The sequence below is a fragment of the Tetrao urogallus genome (assembly GCF_951394365.1).
Source record: "Tetrao urogallus genome assembly, chromosome: 6".
In the NCBI taxonomy this organism is placed as follows: domain Eukaryota; kingdom Metazoa; phylum Chordata; class Aves; order Galliformes; family Phasianidae; genus Tetrao; species Tetrao urogallus.
This window is the reverse complement of record NC_136819.1, coordinates 7,992,523-8,011,738: the sequence shown is the minus strand read 5'-3', so window position 1 is coordinate 8,011,738 and position 19,216 is coordinate 7,992,523. Positions and strand designations below refer to the sequence as shown.

Sequence of the window (19,216 nt, the reverse complement as noted above, 5' to 3'; positions counted from 1 at the left end):
TGCGGAATACAAAACCTCTTCCAGTGGCTATGTATGTATGCAAGTGATTCCTCCGTATAGGTACCCTTCAACACCTGTATGCTGAAATTCAAGAAAATAAGTTAATTGAACATGCAGGAAAAATGGTTTGACGTGTGCAGGATGTTATAAAATAAGATTCAGCTCAAATGACTGTTGAAAACAACGTTTGTGTGCTACTACTTCATTGCATTAGTACTGAAAGATGTGAAACATACTGAGGTCTTAGATCTGCGCTTGTCCTACACTGTGAAAAGCAATTGATCTCAGCTGTTGGTCTGTGAGCAGCAACTTTCTGGGTGAGTTCAGGACTGCGTTGCTCATAAAGTGAGTGCATCTGAGAATCTTCTATGCAACCAAGTAAAGCATTCACTTGATAAGATGTTCCAGACTGCCGTTTGGTTTTGGTTAAATTCGTTTGTTTGATCTGCTCTGTAGCTATCCTTCTTTCTCCGAGTTTCACATTTTCAACCATGTAAGTAGTCTTGTACCTCATGAAGCTGTATTAAATGGGTATTTCTTATAAAAACATATTTAGAAAATAGTTTCTGCTTTGCTAAATAGAAAATGCCATGTTGTTTGGGAGGGGAATGTACCTCTGTCACCGGTAGCAATGAGTGTCTTAGTAACTACAGGAGCAAGAGAAAAACAGAGGTGCTTGGAATTGGCTGAACTGGGTGGGATAGAAAGTAATCACAGAAAGATGTGTTCTGAGTGGCAACTAAAGGAGCTTACCTGCAGGGGAAGTAACAGAGAGGCATTGGCATTAAAAGGAAAACTGTGAAGAGAGACCTCTGGAAGCACAGCAATGTGTCTTAAGCAATCTTAGAAAGGGCAAAAAGGTTAGCTGAAACATGGTGACGTTTTAAAATCATTACTATTGTTTTGGTTGGTGGTGGTTTTCTGGGGTGCATGCAGGTGTTTCAGTTTTGCTAAGAGGAAATACAAGCATGAAATTGGTTCTAACAAAGTTAACATAAAGCAAATATAGAACTCTTCTGCCTGATGTGCCCTGTGTGGAAAAGGAACATTTTTGGTTGGTTGTTTATGTTAATTGCCTCCAGGAAATTAACTCTCCCTCCACTAGAACTTGGTATTATGAGGCTTGAATTTTGTTAATATAAGGAAGGCTTTTTTTTTTTTCTTAATTGGACTGGAACTCCGTATTTCTTCCATGAGATTTGTAGCCAGTTAGAAATGTGCAACAAAGCTCCTCTATTTACAGCTTGTATTATTTTTGATAGTCACGTTGAACTGCAGCATAATAGGTCTGAAATTTTTCATCACAGTTGGATCTTTAGAATTCAAGCTAAGGACGAGGTGGAATTGCCTTTTGATATATTGAGCTGGGCTGGAAGTGATTAAATGAGTAGCTCATTATTTTCCTGCAATAAGAGGGAGCCATTTAGTGGCTGCGGTACCAGGTTTTCTCGGTCCTCTAGCTTGATGTTCAGTGTCAGTGTTTACCAAAATGGAGACAGCTAAAAAGAACCTTTGGAGCAGAAGAGGATTTTTGGGGAGGAGACTGCTCTCAACCCATATCATACAGAGATTCTGGAAGAAACGTTCACTTTGTTTTAGAGGCTGCTATAGTAGCTCAATACCTCAAGATGATATCCAAGTAGGTAAAAAGGGATGGGAAGGGAAAAGATAGCAGAATAGTGAAAATTCACCAGTAAATGCAATGCAAGATCTAACATGAATATCAAGTAAAAATTACTTTCGAGCCTCTCTGTTTTCCTTGTATGCATTTTAATTATTATTTTGGCATAATATAATAACAAGGGCTGGTTTATAGGATGATACTAAGACTTGGGGCTATGACTGTGGCAGATTTTGTAAGCAGAGCACTGCTGAGCTGCATGTGCTGCGCGTTGCAGGATGCAGTGCCCATGACTAAGAAGGGGAAGGATTTCCTTCCCAGTCACCTTCAAGGAGCTGACCAGGTTAAACAATCCTGCTCTGTGCTGTTTTCTGGCGAAATGCTGAGCTGTGGTCTTGAGCATGTGAGGTCAATAAAATCTCCTGTAGCCCTTTTCCTGTGCGCTGTAGCAGTAAAACTGAAAACCTGCTAATTATCCTAGTCACCATGTAATTACATGTCGTTTACAAAAAAATCCCCCTGTATTTGAAGACTTAAGTAGAAATGATCATTTCTGTCAGTTCTTGCCCATTATTGTTGTTTTCTTCTGTTTCAGCTACAAGGTTTAACTATTACAAGGGTTTAGTCAAGTCTTCAGCCTTCTGCAAATTGTAAAAGACAGTGCTTCAGTGTTTTACAAATATTTCCATCTCCCTCTTTGCAGCGAGTGCTCTTTGGACAATAAGTGGTGCATCTGAGCAGACTTTTCGCTTGCACCTCATTTGTGCATAGCTCCCTGTGAATCCATCTGCTGCCTCATTATCAGTTTATCAGGCATTCAAGACACTGTGGTCAGCCATGAGGTTACTGGTGGGTAGGGACTAATGTTGTCCTAAGCTGTGCTGAGATGTTCAAACCAATGCTAAGTTCAGGAATGCCTCCTTGCAAAAAAAAAAAAAAAAAAAAAAAAAAAAAAAAAAAAAAAAAGCTGTGCAAGTAGGGAAAGTAAAGCTCTAGGGAGTTAATCTCACATGTGCTCATTCTTCCGGGTTCCTACTGGAGCCCAGGGCAGTGGAAACACCCCATGGTTTAGGAGCTGGACTGGTAACAGCAGTTAGTGAGATGAGATGAGACTACTCCCAGTTTCCCCAGTTTCTGCTACAGTTTTTGGTTGTTGTTGTTTGTTTTGTTTTGTTTGCATGGCCCCATGGCCTCTGGGCCTCAGATAGCCCAGACTGTCAGGTTTCGAATATCCAGTGACTGGCTGGCTGGGGAACAAATTTCATAGAATCATAGAATCACCAAGGTTGGAAAAGACCTAAAAGATCATCCAGTCCAACCGTTCACCTATTCCCAACAGCTCCCACTAAACCATGTCCCTCAACACAACATCCAGCCTTTCCTTGAACACCCCCAGGCTCGGTGACTCCACCACCTCCCTGGGCAGTCCATTGCACTGCCTGACCACCCTCTATGAAAAGTAATACTTCCTCATGTCCAGCCTGAATCTCCCCTGCCGTAGCTTGAAGCCATTCCCTCTGGTCCTATCACTAATGACACGAGAGAAGAGGCCGACCCCCAGCTCACTACAGCCTCCCTTCAGGAAGTTATAGAGAGCAATAAGGTCTCCCCTGAGCCTCCTCTTCTCCAGGCTGAACATTCCCAGCTCCTTCAGCCTCTCCTCATATGGCCTGTGCTCCAGACCCCTCCCCAGCTTTGTTGCCCTCCTTTGAACACGTTCCAGGGCCTCAATGTCTTTCTTGCAGTGAGGGGCCCAAATTTCTTCTGTCAGAGAGTTCTTGAGCTCAGGTGTTTTGTCAGAGCTGCTGCAGCCTCCAGCTCCCCCTTTTCTTCCATCAGCTGTTTGCTGTTCTGCAACAGGCTTTTCACCTGTTGGTTTTGGTGGTTTAGGCCTCTCCTTCCTTGCCTGGCCCTTCTGAGCAACATGTAGCCGTCAGTAGACACATTCCAGTCGTGGGAATCATCCCGCCAGGTTTCAGTGACTGAACTACATCATGATTTTCCAGAAGCACAGTGGCTTCCAGCTCCTCCTGTTTGTTTCTCAAGCTTTTCTCAAGCTGCATGTGTTGTTGTAGAGGCATTTCAGCTGGGCAGCTGGTCTTGTCACCTTCTTAGAAGATAGCTCCTTAATTCCTTTGGTATTTACCTTTAGTCTCCCTGTTGCCTTCATCATCATAAGATGCAACAGGTTGAAGGCCTCCTCTCCCCCCAGCACCACATCCCTTTAATTTAGCTGTGCTATCCTGCACCTTGCTGTGGTCAGGCTCTGTCACCTCCTTCCCCCTTCAAACCTAGGCTAAAGCCCTGTCAATGAGCCTAGATCCCCTTATGATCCAGGTGGATCCTATCAGCAGCCATCAGGCCAGGTGCCAAGTAAACTACCCCATGGTTGGAAAAGCCAAAACTCCTGCATTCTCAGTAGCCTCTTAGCCATGTATTGATCAGATGGGTTTTCCTGGTCCTCTCAGAATCCTTTCCTGATGGGATAAAGGAAAACACCACTTGTACTGGTATCTGGTACCATCCATTAACCGCCCTGTTATTGTATGTATGGTTGGGATGTTTTAAAGTGTTCAGGGAATTAACTGGATTTTTAAGTGCACGTGCAACATATGCATGTGTGTTTTAACACTACCATCCACTTAAATCAGTCAGAGTCACCAAAATTCTTCTTTTTTGAAAATAAAGCTGTGTTGTGCTTAGACATGCTGAGCCAAATCTGTTCCTGGTGTTATTTCACTGGCTGGATGAAGAATTGCACCAGAGATGAATTTGGTCTGGTATAGCAGCTTTTTTGCCTGGAGCAAATCTTTATAGCAGAGTTGTATTTCTCTCAAAAAATCTAAAAGGAACACTGACAAGATCTGCAGCTCTGGTGGTGTGAGCAGGTGCAGCGACATTAAATTATTTCTTATTAAATAGATTCAGCAACTTGAAGCTTGTAATTTTGTTTTGCTATGATTCTGTGACACAGACCTCTTAAAACAGGCAAAATGCACATCTTGTAATTCCTTTTTCTGGTATTATCATTTCAAAGATTTTTGTTCTCATGTAGCTTGTGTTCAGGTTGTATTATCAATTTGGGTAACATCAGAGAAGTAGAGTCCAATAATGCTGTACTTTTTTGGGGTGCTTCCCATGCTAGCTTTATTCCCATTAAAGCTCAGCTGCTGTTAATTAGAATTAGAAGTAACCAGAAATGTTTTCCTGAAGTTCCATGCCCTTAATGCCTTGTGGGCTTGTCTGTTTGTTTTGTAGGTTTATTTCCTTTAAGACTCCAAGCTTAAGCTTGGAGACCCCAGCCATCACCATTGAGCCCAGCAGCTGGAGCGGCAGCGAGAGCCCTGCCGAAGACATTGAAAGAATGAGCGATTCTGCAGATAAGCCTATTGACAACGATGCAGAAGGTGTCTGGAGCCCTGACATAGAGCAGAGCTTTCAGGAGGCTCTAGCTATCTATCCACCATGTGGGAGGAGGAAAATCATCTTATCAGATGAAGGCAAAATGTATGGTAAGTGGTGCTCAGTTAGCCTTTGGAAATAATTGTCCCTGTATGAGCCATAAAGGCCAGCTTGTTTTTACATGCCGTTCCTGGCTCTGACTTTGGCAATTACAGAGTAAATCTTGATGAAATCAAGTTGAGAGACCTCCAGTGGGCTGATGTATTGCTGGCACTTGGAAGCAATGTTAGTGCATAACTGTGTCCTTAATGAATACTATAATTTGCCTAGAATGTTTAAAAGAAACTTTTAAATGTGTCATTCCTTGAGCACAGAAAATATTTAAGCATTTTTCATTATTTTTTTTATAAGTGGTGCATAAATAGAAATGGGGAATATGGTGGCAGGATCACGTGACGAAACATGCAATATTAAATTGCAAAGCGATCAAGTTCTTGTCGTGTTCAGAATCCTCTTGACAGAAGAGGCAAGTTAGGGGTGCTTTTGTGCCTTTCATTACATTTCCCCCCCCTTTTTTCAGCACAGACTGCTATAAATCAGATGATGTGGTGACAGTGTTCCATAAAGACATGCTCCTGCGACTGATGCTGACATCTGCACGCACTAACCATAGCTGTGTTGCTCTCATCCCGCTCACTGAAGCTCTCTCGCTCCCAAGGCCTGGCTGCCTTTTCTTTTCCATTTTGCAAACTTTTCTTTGTGGGCTGCAGAATGTCCCTCCGGCCCCTCACCCTGCAGCAGCTGCCAGTGGTGGCCGTGCCCTGGGGGAGCCCAGAGAGAGGTGACCTCGCTCCCTACCTGGCTGTGTGTCCCGAGGCAGGCAGGAGGCCACGGGCTCAGCCCTGAGCAGATGGTGCTGCAGCTGCCACCAGCTGTGCCCCCGCAACCCCCCCGCATGAGGTCATGGAAACAGGGACACTGCTGCTGCCTCCGGCTCTTTGGGGGCCGGCAGCGGGACCGGCTCCCCCGGCCTCCCTTTGCAGCTGCCATGTGACCCTGGTGGCCACACGAAGTGTCGGGTCTGGAAAAAGCAAGTTGTGATGAAGCATCTCAGCTGCCGTTGGCAGAAAGTTGCTGGGTCCCAGTTTCCTGCCCGGGTGTTTGCTTCTTTTGTTCTTTTATTTTCTCCCCCCCCCCCCCCCCCCTTTTTTTTTTTTCTTTTTCTTTTTTTTCCTCTTTTTCCAACTTTCCCCCCAGAATAGGGGAATACAATTTCTCTTGTCAACCCCCTCAGTAATTTCTGCTTGTTTTGATTGCATTTTGTTGTTATTTTCCTTTGGCAATGGGATGATTTGCTTAATTAGAAGGTTGTGCTCTTTCTAGGGGGACATAAGCATGTATATACAAACAAGCTTATTGTGTATTTATGGTCAAAAGCTCTACTTAGGTTTGAACAGCCTCATCAGCTCTAATAAGGGTGGCTGCATTTTCTTAAATCAGGATTCACAACAGTCACTCCTGAAATCTGATTTATGGTGTTCTAAAGCATTCTTTGTGACACGGTATAAATTAAAGAAATTAACATATTTCTCTATTCACGTTGACAGTCACCGATTTAATTTAATGGTTCTTTAATACCAAACCTTAACATTTGTTAAATTGTATATACATAGGAAACTATTTATGCATATCTAATTGCTGATTACTACTGCTAGCTAATAATACCATAAACATATATGCGTGTCTCATTTATTTATGCTCATTCTAAATTGAATCATGTTCATTTTCAATCAGAAAAAGGAAGTGTGTGTATTATGCTGAAAGCTTGACTTGGAGCATTGTCCTGGTCAGAAAAAAAATGTGTTAAGAAGTGTGGGATCCTGAATTAGTAGAATTTACATGCTGACTTTGCAGTGGATGAACTCATGTTTTCATTCTCCAAGCTGAGTAACTGCTTTGTAGTGCTGGAGGATTTATTGAAACCATGCTAGGTTTCTGAGGACTTTATAATAGAGTCTTATGGCCATGAGAGCATAATTGTTCTCCAAGGATTTTGAAATCAAAACAGTGTAAGTGTTTTAGATTCTGTGTGGCATAATGAAAATAATTTAATGCCTTTTAGTGGCATACCAAGTTTATTTCACTTACAAGAGAGACATTGCAATATCTCTCGGCTTCCATAGTGTTGGGGGATATTGTAATGTCAGTAACTCGTGAACCATGTAAGACAAAAGGTCAAGAGAGCACCATTTCATTTTCTGACTGAAATTGCCTTTAGATGTAGGCACTAGAACAAATATGATCTTTACGGAGGCAAATACAATGATCACTCTGTGTGGATTAAGTTAAGCAACTGTACTTCTTTTCCTTTGGAGATGAGCAGGGAGTTTGCTCGAAGAAGCATTGTTAAGTCTTTGATTTAATGAGAGCTCTGTGACATTCGTGTAGCCTGAAGCTGGAGTTTCTTTGCTGTTCTTTGTGGTGGTTGGAAGCACTCTGGTGGATGTCCCTCACCTCCCCAGCAGCACAAGTCACTTCAGCTGTCTGCTACAGCTGTGATCTGGCGCTGGGAGGGAAGGAGAAGGAAAGGACAGGAAGGGTGTTTCCTTCCTTCTCTCCTTGCCTTCTGAAAAAGTAACTTAGGGCAGCAGATGGCGATGGGAATGAAAGATTGTGTCAAGGACCATTGGTACCACATGGCTGGAGAGACAGGAAGAGGGAGAGTGTGCTGTGCTTTGTTGCTCCGCAGCATCCTTATGTTGTAAGGACTAAGTCATGACCTGGATGAAGCTGTGAGCATTTTGAGCTGCTGCTCGCTCTGCCTTCAGTCCTAGGCGAGGGCTACCTGAAGAAGCCCTCAGAAAACAAAAACTTAATGAAACTCTTATTTTTTAATTTATAGGAAATGATTGAGTAAGAAGCAAAGACACTTGTTTCGGTTCAGAGGGATCAAATTCCAAGAATCTTAGCTTGGAGATTCTTGAGAGAAAGGGAGTGCACAGTAAGGCCGAGGGACAAGTGGTAAGGTTTCTGCACGAAAGTGCTGCCTGCCATTGCTTTTTCCCCCTTCCAGTGTACTTGTGTGCTGGAGGTGATCTTACGTTTCTGGCTTTGCTGCTAGTATAGTGTGGACTAGTAAATGGAAAGAAAAAGGGTGAGGAGGGAATAAACAGAGGAAGGCTTTAAGCAGGGTAGAGGAACACATCCATAACTTCATGCTCTTACTCCCTCTGGAAGTAGTTAAGCTAAGCTTGTAGAAGGCTCCTCTCTTGGACTTATTTTCATTTGTCTTGCAAGATGTTGGTATTTTTCATTTGTATTGTGTAAAAATAAAATTGATAAACTGCAAGTTTCATCCACAGACTGAATTGGGGCACCCTATGATTTGTTTCAGAACGGAACTTCCTGTGTCCTTGCTTACCTACATGTAGTAAACCTAGCCCATTAGAGTGCATTGGCTGTCCTGCATTTGTACTTTGCTCAACTTGTTGGTCTTTTGCTGTTGGCAGTTCAGTTACTTGTAGCAACTCCTGTGAACTCACTTGTTGGCAGGGTATTTGCCTGTGCTTGTCTTTGCTCCTGGGAGAGTGCTTTGGAAAAGACTGGAAGAATGAGAACTGCTGTGAAACGCAGCCATACTTCTATCCCTGGTGTTATACTGAAGACACTGGAGTTACAGTGGAAGTGGGTTTGGCCACAGGTGTGTTTTCCTCTTTTTTGAAGAGTTGCCATACCTAGATGCAGCTTCAGTGCAGCTGCAGGGACAGTGCCAATGTAATGTACATCGCCGGTAAGTGCAGTGCCTGCAGATGTGCATTGCTAACTTAGCCTTGAGGTAGCAAAGACAGCTTTTGCCTGTAAGACAAGGAAGTAGGTGGATGTCATTTGCATTGGATGTGTTTAGCTGTGCAACAGAACTGCTTAAGAGAGCATTAATGATTACTTAAGAAGGAAGCTCTGTAACGTGTTTAGTTGCTTTACAAAGAGGACTAAGTGCTATTTAATGCAGGAAGGTACATAGCAGCCTTTCAAAACTGTTGTATACATTTATTAGGTCATGGATAAAATCTCTTGGCTTGAATTACTGTGATAGTAAAGGAAAAATGATACTTTCATAAAAATTTATCTTCAGATGATAAGACTTATGTACAATGAGTAATAATAGTAATTTCAAAGCACCCTGTATAAATTGAATATTGAACTTGAACTGATGCCTCAGCAAGAGAAATCCAGTTCTGTGGCTTATTTGATTCTGTTGGTAAGTGCTATCACTAGGTGTCTGAGTTTTTGTTAGGAAAATGCAAGGTGACTAGCTTTATGAAGAAAACAGTAACATGTTACAAATTATTTTTACTATTGGCTTTTAATTTTAAAAGTTCCATACAAGTTATTGCCTCTATAAAGACATCAGTACCTTATAAAGTTTCCACGGTATTAATTATATTTGAATGTGAATAAGGTATTTGGAATGATGAAATACCAGATGTGAGGTATCAGGTTGCACGTTTATTCATCTGTTACTGCAGTGGTTCTATAGCAGTAGGCTCTTTTCGGTTTTCTTTCCTCTTTTTTTTTTGATCTCACAGCAGCGTACACAAAATGCACTGGAGATAGGGCTTCTGTTATGAAAGTTACTATTTGGGTTTCTTAGATTGTAAACAAGTCTGTCTAGAAACATTCCTGCAATCCTGTGATTGCACTCTACATTACATCATCGCACAGTGCATGCATGAAGGCAGGCTACAAGCGTGTGCTGAGCAATTGGCAGCCAGCTAAAGGAGAAGAGGATGAAGGCCCTAAGATATGGTGTCTGTTTGAAAAGTTACTACTTAAATTGCTCAGACTATGAACAAGTCTGCCTATAAGGATTTCTGTAATCCAGTAGTGTTCTTGCAGTATTATGCTGTGTTTGCAGGAAAGCAGCCTGCTTGTGTGAGATGAGCAGTTGGCACTTCTGCCATTAGTAATGAAGGGTATGGGGCTTATTTGTAGTCTAGGATTTCTGGAATGTGGGGGAACAAGATTTAATCTTTCTTTTTGGCTTTCAAGAGTAAGTTGTCAACAGCTGAGCCTTAGCAAGATGGAGATTCTTTATGGCCCACCACTGCCATAAGTGGTTATTCTCATGAGAAAATCTAAGTGGGACTGTAAGAGCTGTGCTAAGGGTAAGCTGTGATAAGGGTATTGACTCCTACCTGGGGAGTGGGCGGATGAGAGCAGGCTGTGGGAAGCACTGTGTCTGAAAGTGTGAGTAATGTTGTGCAGGGTCATCCGTGGCACTTCCTTTTGCTGTGTTGGTTCAGGAGAATGATCGTTCCAAAGGAAATCGGAAGTAATACTGGCAAGTTCTGCTCAAAAGTTATGCACCTAAAGGAGCAGGACATCCTTTGGAAATGCTTTCTAGCGCTTCGCTTTCTTTGTTCTCTGTACCAAGCATCTTGTCTTCAGTCATTGATTTAAAGATGAAACTACAGAAAGTTATAACTATCCTGCTCATGGCAGACGACATCAAGTAAACCGTACAGATGGTACTCAAGTTTTCTAGTGGGTACACTTGTATAGAGGAGTTACTAGCAGCATTAGTTCTTCCTAGAACTAAGTGGAAGTTGCAAGGACAGGTTCAGACCAGGCCTTTAAACACTTAAGAGTCATTAAATGTCTATTCGTATTCAAATGTCTATTGTAAATGGAGCAAGAGGATGTTTTTCCTTTTTAACATTGTTCTTTTAGTAAAACCCCTGCTCAAAAATGACATGTTAGAATGAGACCATTGACACCACTGACTTAATGCTGCCTCTCTACAACATCCAGGATCTGTTTAGAAGATTGTCTAGTATGATATTATACTAGGTCACTTTTCCTCAAGCTCTGATTTCACAAGATGAACTTGTGATCCTGTAATTGCAGAGGCATAGTTTTTGCAGGCTTAAGCAGTAGGCTTTTTCCACTAGGGAGGTAGGTAAAACAGCCTTGATTAGATTGTTTTAGTGTGTTAGTTGATTATGTAGTATGGAGAGCTTAAGAAAGTTGGAAATCCTACATGTAAATAGCATAAAAGAAAATATACTCGTTTCTTTGAGCTAATTTCTTACAGAACTGTGATTGCACCATGCATGACAGAGTGAATATCACCTGTTTCAGACAACCTGGGGACAGTTTGAATTGGACAAGTGAGACCCCAAACACACTTAGGGTTTATAATGGTCTGTTAGGTTTAGTATCCTTTTCATTATACCACTATGAAGTTATGGTAGAAGTGTCTCCTCTTTTACTAACTTCAGGTGCCAGCTGTATTATCTTGCAGAATTCTAGGAGGATCCCATTGATCCATATCCCCCATAAAGTGCTTATATGAAGGTGTGGAATGTGTGCTATATTCCTGTCAGATACCACTGTTCTGAGCATGTTTATAGAAACAGAAGATGTAGGAAAATGTAGGAACTGTTATTTTTATACAGAGAGAAACTTGGATGGTGCAGGGAGCACTTTGCTTGGCCAAGTAACAAATGAGAAAAGGTTGAAAATTGGCACCTGCACCACCACCGTGGTGACTTGTACCAGTATCCAAGAGCCGCTGGAATTGGAGACTTCTGGCCGGCTGTTCAAGGCAGGCAGAGCTGGGGCCACTGAGATGAGTGGTGAAAGCCAGGCATCCAAACCACGCTGGGAAGGAAACTTCATCCTAGCCTTCTCCCACTCCCCTAGTAGGTTTGCACACTATGGATGTGATTACAAATAACGTGATGGGGAACAAGAGAGGCAGTGGTAGCATGAAAAAATTCTTACAGCATCTTTGGCTTTCTGAAGATGTGCAGTTTCCCAGAGAAATTGGCTTATATCCTTCCCTACACCTCTCAGGAGCAAACCCGGATAACTGTTGGAGAGTAAATGCAATGGTTGTGACATGAGTCTTACACAATTCCCAGGGTGCCATGCTATTCAAAATTAGTATGTATCGTAACCGTGTCTTACAGGGATTTCCTCACAAATGCACGCAGGATGTTTTTTTGTGATACCCTTGAGAAGCTGTAGTCATACCACTGCATGAATATTTTCCTATCCTACGAACAGTTTAATGTAGGACACTTTGCCTGGAACATCAGAGAGACACTCCAGTGTCTGGGCTTCCAGATGATTTTAGTCTGACCATATAGTTTAAAGAATTGGACGTTAATGGATTAACAGTTTACAGACTTTTGGTGGAAGTAATGATTTAGCTAACAGAAAATGCTTCCTCTGAAGCTTTTTTTGCTTTTGTTGTAGGCAGACTAAAAATTTTACAGTGGATGATTAAAGCACATGTTTTTGTGAGCAAAAATGACACAAATTAGGTGAAGGAGAAGAGAGATGGGCATAAATATGCTAATACTATGTCAAGAATGCTCTTTTAAATGTGGGGAAGTAGCATGATTTGTTGGACGCGTTGTACAAGAGACAACAATGCATCCTGGATACACGAGGAAACAGAAATCCCGAGAGCATTGCATACCATGGGAGTTGCTGGGGATGTCAGTCAAACACCATTGCAATGTTACCTACAGAGGGCTCAAATAAGCACTGCTAATAGAAACTGTGGTCAACACACACATTCTCTACTGTGAGAAGTCAGCGTCACTATCGCAACTGCTTAATTACAGCCTTTCTACAACAGCCATCTCCATCTAGGTCAGGCCTCCTGGGGATTTTCCTGGATATAGGCAGATTTTATGCTTTGACTGAGGTCTCTCTAGCTCATTCTGGAAGAAAAAAAATGGCAAGAGAAATCCAGAAAAGAGGAAATCTTGTGTACTCGCAAAATCTGGTAGAATTTAGGAACTTGCTTAAATTTTATAGTTAGCACAAAATTTGGCCAACTTTTTTAAGAGGGCACTAAATCTGCCAGAGGTTACCATATGTATAAAGCATCAAAACAGATCTGAAAATCAACCCAATTATGTGGTTGTCATCCTCAGAAGAAATAAGGTGGGGGCCCAGATAAGCAGCAGTGCAATTGGCTCAGGCTGGATGTTGGGTTTTCTGCAGTACAGGCAACAAACTCGATGTCTGAAAGTTCTAGGGAGGGTGGCATGGGATATACACTGGTGGGTGTTGGGGAGCATATTCCAGTAATCTATGTGAAATTAAGTGAGCTGGATTATACTAAATTTGCATTTCAAGCTTATTTGCCTGAAGTTGCTTATATGTTAACGTCAACTGGTGTTTTGCTAGCATAGAAAAGAAGAGCATTACTTAAATAGAAATTATAGCTTAAACTGTTAGCAGTACTGTGGGTGGTAGGAAAGACAGATGAGGAAAGTATCTTCAGCTGCTTGGATTCAAGCATCAAAGTTTTACCCCTGAAGTAGCAGGTAACTATACTGTCTTAGATACTGGGAAAATGTTCCAATTCTGTTTGGTTGGAGACGGCAGACTTACTCTTTGTGGATATTGCTGACAATAGATAAGTAGTAGAATAATTTTCTGTAGTAAAAATAGTGTTTGAATTAGTTTAAGAGATGCTAGAGATACCAGATCACATGAAGGCATTTAATTCTTAGAACAAGAATTGCATTTTCATTCATTTAGTACTTCCGTAGCCTGTTAGCAATAAACCTTCTAGCACAATTAATGATGAAATAAATGCTTACTAATAGGTACATACATACACACGTGTCTGTGAATAAGTATATGTGCATACAATCATTTCCCTTCAACCCCAGTGAAATTTAAGACCTCAACAAGGAGGTCTGCTCAGAACCAACTAGCCACCGCCTGGCTGGCAGCCTCCCTTCTCTGCTTCTGTGTCTGACTGCATCCCACCGGGTGAGCTCTCTGCAAAGAAATGCTGTGATTCATATTCGTAGCAGTTATTAGATAGATATGTTAGCATATATTTAGATAGGCGAAGCATGCGGGCATATATTGTACGTTACATATTTAGAGTGCACGATGTATTTCTAGCTATAGGAGGTCTAATCACCAGAGGCTGTGAAGTGCTGAGGAGAATTACTGTAAGGGATAGCGTGCGGAGGAGCTACCCGCAGAATTTTCCATCCTGTGAGGCAGTGACAAAAGACTCCTGGGTCTCTGTAACAGGATTGCCAGAGGAGTGTCACTAGCAGATGAAAAAAAAGCCCCTGTGCCCAGCTCTAGCTCTGGCCTTGGTGGGCCTGTGGCGCTGGAGTGGGTGGCAGGTCCCTGGTGTGTGTGGTTGGGGGAGGGAGGAAGCACAGCAGAGATGATTTAGGGCTGGAAATACTGAGCAGAGAGACAAGTGAGGTAAGAATGCAATGAAAAAGGACTCCTATTAAAAATATGAGACAAGAAGTTTTACAAGCTGCCTTTACCCCAGTGAAGAAAAGAAGTATAGAGGGATTAAATAACTTGTCCGATGTCATCAAGAGCTTTATAGCTAAGCAAGGAATTGAGTCCCCTTGCCCCCCCCTCCCTTCAGCCATCTATGGTTTAATGCTGAAGGGGCCCCTTTCACAGTTTATCCAGTGATCCTTGGGGAGCTTAGGGCAACTGTGGCAAAACCATGTTTCCTGCACCACATCCTGTGCGCTGGGAGAGCAGGCTGCATCTTCTTAGAAGTCCAGTCTGCCCACAGGATGCCTTGCGCCTCTGGTAAGGGAGTTGGCTAAATGCCATTTTATTAGGCTTTTTTTTTTTAATATAGCAGTGCCTTGAAACCAAACATGAAAAGGCCCTCGTGGTGCTTGTATAAATAATGGACGTCTATAAAGAGCTTAACTTCTATATGGAGAAGAGAGGGAAGGTGGGTGGAAGAGCGAGGGATATTTAGCCTGATGTTGATGCTCCGTGAGATGATGTGAAGTGTGGCCCGTCCACAGAGTAATAATATAGAGACTGGTGAAAATAAGATGATTTAATTTGTTCATAACATCGTTATTCAAGGAACAGAAAAGTATGTAGCTTATCCAGAGACATAATCTAAGTGGTCTTAACTCTGTGCCAAGCAAAAATTCTGCTATTTAATTACCGATTTAGAAAATATCCTGGGCTCAATTTCCTCCTCAGTTACACTGTTATAAATCTAATGGAGTTGTTAAAGATTTATGGCAGTGTAACTGAAGGCAGAATTGGGTCCCTTATGCTTAAAACTTAGTTTGCCACATAAGTAATAATTTCTGTTTTCTAGGCAAGGGTTTAAGAATCTTGCAGACCTCTGTTTCAGTAAAAGAAATATGAACTACAGCAGCGTGGGTGAGTGATTAATGCTGGAAGGGATGTCTTGGGGCAATCTGAATTGGCTGGTGTGGAAAATCCATGTGCAATTCAGATTTAGGATCTGTTTGCAGATACCTCATAATTTAAAATGTCAAAAAAAAAACCCCAATCCTTAGGCTTTCATGTAGTATATTAATATGGTGCTTGTTCAGTGTGCAGCAAGCTTTGCTTAAGTAATAGCCTCATATGAGGCGTGAACTCATCTCCTTCCCCTTAGTAGGGCCTTAACTTCAAAACTGATTGTGACCCTATAAATCCTAGCAGCATTTAAATCATAAAAAAAAATCTCTCTTTTGATTTAATAAAAGTTATATATTTAAAGCCTTAAAAAGGAAAAAAAGTTGCTTTATTTATCCAGGCTTTAAGAAGTCTTGTGTTAGCTTAAATGTGTCTGTTGGCTGGTTTGACAGGTGAGTTGTGCTCCATACAGAAGTGCCTGGTCTGCACAACTGTTGCGGTTGTTCTGTGTTTCGCTATTGGCCGATGGGCACTGAGAAAACAAAGCCTTAGAAGACTTAGAAGCTGTGGATGTCACAAAGAAATGCCTCAAGTCAGAACTGTGTTGAGTCCCACTTCTGGGGACTCCTGGCAGGAGCAGCCAAGGCAATGGGTGTGTGGTGCAGGAGGGCTGGTTGGGGACTGCCCGTGGCCTGCTGGCAGGGCTTGGTGGTTCCACCTGAGATGGGGCTTGCTTGGGCTTCTGGAGCCTCACACAGCAGTTCTGCAAGCTGGAGCTATGCTGGACAAGGATTTGTGTCGCTGCTGATAAAATGGCGGTCTTTTCATCGCGTTATAGAATTTGTATAGAGTCATAATATCCATCTATCCCCAAATGTAAACCCTATAAAATAATGTACACTTAGAGTAGCTCTTTCCAAGGGAAACACGATATTAAGGTCCAAGGCCTCCGTCAGAGAACTTTGAAAGGAATCAAAGATTTAATTTTTCTGAGTGTTGTAAACTAACCATTTTTAAGATATAAGAGAGAATTATAGATTAGGTACACTATATTGTCTTAAAAGTGATTTTTCCATGGCATTTTTATTGGCTGTGAAAGCAGTAACTCTGGGTGAACGTAAATCATTTCAGTATTTAGAGCGGTCCTGGCTCTGTGCACTGATTAATGATACCTGTGGCTCCTAAACATGCATCTTGTTTGTTTTTAAATACCTATAGGTCATTAATTACCTAAAAATTAGTTCAAATTTAACCGAATAAACCACCCTGTTGTCATTTCTGGAGGTATTTTGCAACCTAAGCAAAGGCTCAGGTATTCCAGATATGATAGTTGTGCAGATTGCATAAGACATTATGCATTGCTCACTCTAAGATACAGAGTCCTGTCTGCCCTTAAACCCTTTGTTCTCTTGGCTGAATGCAGTTAATTAGCAACCGTCTCCATAGCAACTGCTTTCATAGTCCAAAAACATTGTCTCGTTTTTGCAGTTTAGCTTATCACACTGTTTACCTGAAGGGCTTTTCACTGCGTTGAGTCTCATTTGAGTTGGCTGCATGCCTGCTCACGGAAGTGAATTGTCAAGATAGAAAAACACCATGGCAGTACGATGCTGAACAGGGCCCTGTGTGTGAAAGCAAAAGCATTTTAAAAGTTCTGTAGAAACAAAAGTTGAAGTTTGCAATGATTTATGTCCAGTTTTAAAGCATGTGACTTCTCAGCAACACCATGCCTTTTAAAACAGAGAGCTGTGCTTCTGGATCTCCTGTCCAGCAAATTGCTGCTCCCTGCCTGTCCCCACTCCAGCCTTGGAGGTACAGCCCTTCCTGCAGCCCTGGCCCCTCCCTGGGCCATCTCAGAGCACTTCAGCTCACACTGAGGGGATGTGGCTGCAGCTGCTCAACTGTGCTGGGTGCTGCAGGCCCATTTGTCTTCCTTCACTGTGACAATTTTAAGGGAAACCCACCAGTGCTGGTTCCATACGATCAATTAATTAGGGAAGGAAGTGGAAGACCTATCGTGGTCATACAAATCTGAATACTCTGATCTGACAATGGTGTCTGGCCTAAAGGCAGTATGCTCATGATGTGGGAGGCCACATGAGGAGTACCAGCATTTTCCTGTCTGATGGACATTTTGTTTATTCATACTTGTTTAATTTGCTTTCTGTTTGTTTTTATTTGATGGAGTGGTTTGAGTTGGACCTGTAAGATCATCTAGTTCCATCCCCCTAGCAGTAGGGAGGGACACCTCCCACTAGACCAGGTTGCTCACTGCCTCATCCTGCCTGGAGCCCCATCCAGCATTGTTTACTTGATTTCTCAGCAGACAGTGTGATGCGCAAGAAGCTGATTTAGACTAGGGTAGATTTTATTTCATCCTAGGCAGGATGGAAACCAGCTTGATGGCCAGAAGCACCTTCCCTTCTCCAGAGACAGTTTCATCTGGCAGGGCCTGTTCTACTCCATAGCCCCAAATGGCATATGGGGCTGCTGAATCTTCAAGAATAGGCTTCATTTGTTATGATATGTTGGAAGCAATATTTCCAGAGATTTGAGGTGTCTGGGGCTCTTTCAGGACTAAAAGCCAGATGCGTGCAAATGCTGCAAATGTGGCTGGTGTGCTCTGTTATTCCTATACAGCATCTGGTTGATGAAGGGTTATTCTCTGTTCGTGTTAATGTCTCACTCATACTATTCCACAGTCACTATCATTAGTAGCAGTATTTGAATTATAGCAGTGCTGAAAGTCTGCAGCATGATAAAGGTTCCATTGTTGTAGGTCTTGTGCACACAAGACGAGATGATCTCTGTTCCAGCTGTTTACAGTCTGTTTTAAGACCAGTAGCATAAATGGGCTTATCATATGAATAGCAGAAAGGGAAAGAAAATGCTCGGAATTATAGGAAATCCATGGTTACATGGAATAACTGTTCATTTAGGCTTCTTTCAGACACCTGACATTTGTTACTTTTCTGCCCATAGTAGAAAGTAAATAAAATGCCCTTCTGTTCTCCAGCAGGTTGATTGGTCACATTCATGGGTCTTACGTAAACTAATCTTGGATGGAAACTGCAAAATGTCCAAACTGTCAGGGTGCTTTCCAACATTTAAAAAGGTGTTCAGTGTTGTCAGCACCTTTGAATCTACAGCTCGGCTCTCCTGAAGCCAGACCTGCTCAGTATCAGAAATGGAAAACTCAAAGCGCCTGCTAGAACTTGACACTGTTTAATTAGCTGAAAGTAGAGGCTGGCAGATGGCAAACCAGTGGGAAGGACCTCCCTTCTTGAAAATATGGGCCGCATCCTCATCTTGTGTAAACTGGAATTGTTCTACTGAAATTGATGTTCAGCTTCTGTCAGTTACTGAGAAAAACTTTTTGAAAACAAGAAAAGCTATCCGAACCGATAAGTTATCAATTGGATTCAGGTACAGAAATTAACATTTTGAGACTGATCTGTTTTCAAAGTGACTGTATCCTTTACAATCTTGTTTTTGTTGACATGCAATCCAGATGGAAGTTGGGCTTGCTTTCCCAGAGATGCATTGTCTGAAGAGCATACAGCAGTGAAACCTACTGTAAATTGTTTGTTTCAAGTCACTCAGTTATGAAAGTAAGGCATCAATAATTCATTCTAGTAAAAGCCAAAACTATACAGTTGTGTAAAATCATCTATTACATGGTAACCTTAAATGTTTATTTTAAAAATAAAGAGATCTTTGATTGAAAGTTGTGAGCTCACCTAAATCTTTTCCAGGCAAATTTCTTGCTCAGATGAAAGCTCCCATATGTTTAAAAGCTGCTGAATTCTTATATTTTAATGTTTCCCATTAATTGCTTGTTTTCAATGGGAAACGTGAAAACAAAACCTGAAAAACAAAACTGACTGCTCATTTATCTCACTGCATGATGTCAAACTGATAGATTCATTAAACCTGTAAGAATATGAGAATTGGAAGTGAATTGAACTTGCTAGAAAGAAAGCGGTGTTTACAATCTGCTTTCAG

General features: G+C 41.9%; 1 protein-coding gene across 2 annotated transcripts in view; it reads left to right on the top strand.

The window, feature by feature from the left end:
- Positions 1–4,940: 4,940 nt before the first annotated feature.
- Positions 4,941–19,216, top strand: part of TEAD1 (TEA domain transcription factor 1) — a gene marked incomplete at both ends in the record, with an annotated part of 86,420 nt that continues 72,144 nt past the window's right edge. The window contains one exon of one of the 2 annotated variants that reach the window (XM_079536804.1): positions 4,941–5,137. In XM_079536804.1, coding sequence (XP_079392930.1) covers positions 4,986–5,137 — 152 coding nt within the window. The remainder of the gene's footprint in view (positions 5,138–19,216) is intronic. The other variant, XM_079536803.1, reaches the window with a different exon arrangement.